This window comes from Sinocyclocheilus anshuiensis, unplaced genomic scaffold (genome assembly GCF_001515605.1).
Source record: "Sinocyclocheilus anshuiensis isolate Anshui unplaced genomic scaffold, SAMN03320099.WGS_v1.1 scaffold1102, whole genome shotgun sequence".
Lineage (NCBI taxonomy): Eukaryota > Metazoa > Chordata > Actinopteri > Cypriniformes > Cyprinidae > Sinocyclocheilus > Sinocyclocheilus anshuiensis.
In genome coordinates, this window is record NW_015539924.1 from 963,185 (window position 1) to 968,873 (window position 5,689).

At 34.1% G+C, this 5,689-nt stretch overlaps 1 protein-coding gene across 1 annotated transcript; it reads right to left on the minus strand.

Moving 5' to 3' along the window:
* Window positions 1–569: 569 nt before the first annotated feature.
* LOC107686668 (T-complex protein 11-like protein 1) lies at window positions 570–5,149 on the minus strand. Its single transcript, XM_016483751.1, has 7 exons — window positions 5,144–5,149; window positions 4,172–4,392; window positions 3,963–4,099; window positions 3,634–3,809; window positions 2,785–2,966; window positions 1,695–1,867; window positions 570–1,611 (listed from the first exon to the last, which is right to left on the minus strand). The coding sequence occupies exons 1-7, from the start codon at window positions 5,147–5,149 to the stop codon at window positions 1,394–1,396; spliced, it is 1,113 nt and encodes a 370-aa protein (XP_016339237.1). The 3' UTR covers window positions 570–1,393.
* Between the last annotated feature and the right edge of the window lie 540 nt (window positions 5,150–5,689).

Here is a 5,689-nt window from a genome sequence, read left to right on the forward strand (position 1 = left end):
ATTACAATTTATTTTTTACATTTGACTGTAAAACTGTAAAATAAAATAGATTGATATATCTGAAAGTAATGCAACTTGTAGCCATTAATGAACAAATTTAACTGACAATAATTGATAACTTGATAACTTAAAAATCTTTCATAAAATATAAATCAATGTAGTAATTAGTAAACATAACTTAAAACATTTAAGTAGATCAAACTAAATATATTATAAAATATTATTTTATATAACATTAAAATATAATATAGTACTTTATTGTATATAAAGTATATTTGATATAAAATAATATTTTTTTAGAATTAAAACATTTATTACAATAACTGATGTATTGTATGCATAACAAATAACATGTACTTACATTTTTTTTTTAATTATTACAATTAGTATTTTATATTTAATTTTAAATACTGATATATCTGAAAATTATGTTTTCCAGAATTAACTAATTTTATTTGATTTAATATTGATAGCCGATTAATACTGGATAAAACAAAACTAAATATCATGTAATATAATGCCAGATGAATTGCATACAAAAAAAAACAGTAAACACAATCAATGCTTCTACATACCTCCATTAACCATTTTTATTGGGAGCCAGCATTCCATTTAAAATAACCATTAGTAATACTGCATTAATAAGACACCTTAGAGGTTCATGAGAGTAGAACAGAGAAATGTGCAGTTGGGGTTGTTGGGGAATACAGTTGCTTGTGAGGTGAAGTTGTCTTCTGTAAAAACATGCTCAGTGTTGATAGAAACATTGTTTTTAAAAAATCAAGAATACTCTAAAAAGACCATGCTTGGTGTTCCAAGTGTCCCGTGAACATGGGAACAACATGGGAGTAATCTGTAGGTTAAAATGAGCAGTAAAGAGAAAAATGTGCACTTAAATATGGGTGGCACTTCACAAACTAAGGCACCAATCAAATGCTGTACTGTACATCCTTTTCCTCACAACCGGAAACCTCAATAACACCTTTACAGAAGGGATCAGGCTACAACAGCAAATGTTTGAAACTACTTAAAATGTTGTTGGAAGTGAATCTTTTGTAAAATGCAAGTATTCTTTTTCTATTTTGTTGCACACAATAATAGTTTTTGCATGGTTCTCCTCTATTACATTTCAGTACACTATTCTAACAGTTATGAGTTACTGCCTAAAGTAATCCAAGCTTTAGGCAATTCAAATGCCTTGATACATTCATAAATATTTCCTGATATAGAATGCAATGAGAGGAGGTCAGGACTCTTAACCCTTAAATATCTGTTAGTGTTAGCGTGTGAGCTTTAAGGGGTTAATTAGCTATTTTACAGACACTTTCATTTGTACATAGCTACAGAATGTGAAAGCCAGGAACACTAGTGGTAAGTATTTCAGGTATTTTGTTTACACATCTAAACTTTCCCCTTGTTTCAGAATATCTTGGAGGATCTTGTGGTAGAACGGAGAGTAAACTAGCTTGTTGAAGGTTACCAAATGTTCCAGCTTAACGGAAATCTCCTCTAACTCTTTGCTGATGGGTGTCAGACCTCCAGGGAGAGCCGGGGCGCACCGGTGGGCGCTTGACTCCAGGAAGCCAAGAAGGTACGTCTGGATTCGGGAGTCTGATAGGGAAAGTAGAGTTTTAGTTTAGAGTTCTTCACTTCTAAATAAAATCCAACTGCTTTTTGGGTTACAACACGCTTACCAATGACCTTGCGTATGGGGTTGTCCGCAGACTTCGCAGCTACAATTTGGCCTTTCAACGTGTTCTCTCTGTCAGAAGAAAATGGGGAAAAGCCATGCTGCGACAAGCATCCTCTGAGCTCCCCACACAATTTCTCTGCAACCGTAGCAAAGATTTCATCCGCTTTAAAGGACCTATAAGAGAAAAGTACAATGGTTTTGTCTACAGAAGTGTGAGGCTTTAGAAACCAGTGTTGGGGAAAGTTACTTTTAAAAGTAATGCATTACAATATTGCATTACTCCCTAAAAAAGTAACTAATTACGTTACTTCGTTACTTTTTCTGGAAAGTAATGCGTTACATTACTTATGCGTTACATTACTTTTGCGTTACTTTCGCGTTACTTTTTAAATATGAGCAGGGCTTGATTGCTTTTAATATAAGAAGTTCTATTTATAGCAAATGTAAAAGCCCTTTTACACCAAAAAGTGTAATGAATAAACCTCAGGCTGAATGAAAAGTAAATTCACGTCTGTACAGTAGAATGCAGGAGAAGAAACACTCTTCAGCAATAAAAAAAAACAATGAAGCACAATTGTTAGTTTATCTAAAGTCAATTTTGCTTATTAGTATGGTTGAACTGGATCATCAAAGGTCAGCAGCAAAGACATTGGTTAATAAAATGGGATTAGATACATTTGTGTTATTTACCATATTTAATTATTGCAGGTTTGCGTCATATTCTGAGTTTGCATTTCACTGTTTTAATTCATTTTGATGAATACTAAATCTGTTTTTTGCGAGTGGGATGAATTAATGCACATTCACATTTAGTCTAGAACTACAGTAACATCATGTTCACACAGCGCACACAACTCCTCTGCACTTCCGTTTTCTCCCAATATGGGGACAGGAGACTTGTCAGTCAATAAATGGGAAAACAAAGTAACTGCGTTACTTTTTTGAAAAAAGATATTTCCTTGTAAATTCAAGTAATGCGTTACTTTACTAGTTACTTGAAAAAAGTAATCTGATTATGTAACTCGCATTACTTGTAATGCGTTACCCCCAACACTGTTAGAAACACAATGTAATGTAATCTACAAACGTACGAAGTGTGCATCTCCGCTAACAGAATCTTAATGGTTTTCTTCAGTCTTTCCATGAGGCCTGGGAGTCCAGAAATGGCTTCACCGGCACTGTTATAGACTATGAGCAGGACTGAGGCCACCAGTGCCAGTTTCTCCAGCTCCTGTTGCATCTCCAGAAATCTGCCCTGATCCATGAGAAGAGTCTGTTTGATAACAGGAGGGAGAAAACAAAGGAAAAGGTAAAAGAATAGTTTTGGGATCAATGACAAAAAAAAAAAAAAAAGAGTTTAAAACACACATGCAAGTCTGTTATGCTCACCCAGGTTGCTTTTATTTGATCAAACAGTAAGAACAGTAATATTGTAAAATATTCTTAGAATGTTAAAGAACAGTCTATTTTAATATATTTTAAAATGTAATGTATTAATGTGACATAATCCATAAACATTTTTCCAGAATTTTTTGATGAATATAAAGTAAAAAAAAAAACATCATTTATTTGAAATAGATTTTGTAACATTATAAATGCCTTTACTGTCACTTTTGATTCATTTACTAATTTATATTCTTACTAAATTTCCCATGAAATAAAAAACAAAAACAAAACCTAATGACCCCAAAAGAATAAAGCTTTTTTTTTAAACAAATATCATTAATTGTTAAAATTCTTCATTATGATATCAGATCATTTGTTTCAAGATAGTTTGGCCATATGCCGGTCAAAAAATACCTAAAGTATTTTTTCCACAAAAATGTATTTTAATTGAGAAATTAGAAACAAGAGGTATCTTATGTATGAATTGCATTTATAATACATTTTTAAAATAAATGAATAGATCCAAACATCACTTATCACTAATAATACATTACCTCCGGAAAAGACTCAGTATCATGGTCCCATTTTAACAGGCGTAAATAGGCATGATTGTGTATAGTTAGAGGAAGTTGAGCAGAATTTGGTGTGCATGTTGCTCCACCCTCTGTTCCTCCACCGGTTACATAATCTACTGTGTCCTGGAGCCATTTCTTTGTGAAATCCAAAGCATCTGCAAACATGAATACATTACTCAATTAAAGAGATTAGCATTTACTAAAGTGCAAGAAGCTTATCCATATTTTTTTAATCCAATGTTATCCCTGCATAACATAACATTCATTGATTTTGTATAATTACTATACAAGTAATTGATTTTTCTTACTGGGTTGTTTCTCTAGGAACTCCTGGAATTTCTTCCGCTCATATTCCACCGACTGCTGAAAGAGGTGAGGTCGCAGGCTGCTCACAGCAAAGTTGGCCATGTCGATCTTCATTTTGTCCAGCACTGCAAATATAGACCTGCAAAGAAACATGATTTTATTGGGAGTTGGAGTCACGTGACCTTCACCTTGATCTGTTTAAGTGACTTACTTAAAAAGGGGCACAATGTCAGTGATTTCACGCAGCTGTTTGATGTCTTCATCACGGCAGGGTGCGCAAAAGGTGCCCATCATGTCAATTATGAACTGAGCTACCTTACTGATGTCTAGAGCTCCGTTCTCAGCCTCCTGCTGGATCAATGAGAGGTCCAGAGCCTCTTCAATTTGCCCTCTCAGTCGGCTCTGTCCTGGCAATAGAAAAGACAGAAGGGCCTGGAAAAACAGGGGGACACGGAACTAATGAACACCTTCAAACATTTTTAGTTATGTGAAATGTTAAGATGCAGATATGTTAAGAAAGTACATAATATATATATATATATTACACTACCAGTCAAAAATTTTTGAACAGTAAGATTTTGAAAGTTTTTTAAAGAATTCTCTTCTGCTCACCAAGCCTGCATTTATTTGATCCAAAGTACAGCAAAAGCAGTAATATTGTAAAATATTTGTACTATTTAAAATAACTGCTTTCTATTTGAATATATTTTAAAATGTAGTTTATTCCTGTGATTTCAAAGCTGAATTTTTAGCATCATTACTGCAGTCACATGATCCTTCAGAAATCATTCTAATATTCTGATTTGCTGCTCAAAAACATTTATTATTATTATTATTATTATGTTTAAAACATAGTAGAATTTTTTCAGGTTTCTTTGATGAACAGAAAGTTCAAAATAACAACATTTATCTGAAATAGAAATTAATTATTAATAATTTCTATAATTCCCCCCCCCCCAAAATACTGACTCCAAGCTTTTGAATGGTACAGTGTATAATGTTACAAAAGCTTTTTATTTCAGATAAATGCTGATCTTTGGATCTTTCTATTCATCAAAGAATCCTGTTCAAAAATTTTTGACTGGTAGTGTAAAGGTTAGATGCCTGCCTCCGTTGAGAGTCCCTATCAAGCACTTTACCAGTTCAACTACTCTCTTCTTCTCCTCCTGCCTGGCTCGTTGGCCCGCATCAGTCACCGCAGAGCAAGCCTGTTCTTGATAATGCTGCTGTGAAAACGTGGGGAAAGGTGAGTGTTTGAATGCAATGTTAACACTGTTAGAGTTAAAATTGCCATATATTTCTTAAGTAAAATAATCAATTCTCTCCTTACACTGGGGGGTGAGTCTGTGAGGACTGGGAGTATTTCTTCTGATCCTCTTCCGGATCATCTCTTCTGATGTTTCCATAGTGTTTTCTATCCCGTCCTTGTCAGTCTTGCTCTGCTCCTCCTTGGAGGACTCATCAGATTCCTTGGGCATCTTCTGCGGAAAACAGAAGCTGAGAAATCAAAATAATCTGTACACAGACCACAGCATCAGCTGCTCTATTCAATTCCACACTAAAATGCCAACACTGAACATTTTCTGGCAACGGTTTGACAACGAGCTGAGTGTGAAGTTGTTTTGTTTTTATTTTAAAACAGGAGGAAAAGACTAGAGTGCCTTTTAAGGTGATAAACAATTGCTCTCTAGTAGCCTCGTCCCTCTATTAGTCATATTCAATTTATATA

What these genes read in the sequence shown, in the direction of transcription:
- LOC107686668 (XM_016483751.1), bottom strand. An exon ending in GACATTGTGCCCCTTTTTAA is followed by an intron (nt 4,100 to 4,171) that starts GTAAGTCACTTA and finishes GTTTCTTTGCAG; the next exon opens with GTCTATATTTGCAGTGCTGG. An exon ending in GTTCCTAGAGAAACAACCCA is followed by an intron (nt 3,810 to 3,962) that starts GTAAGAAAAATC and finishes TCATGTTTGCAG; the next exon opens with ATGCTTTGGATTTCACAAAG.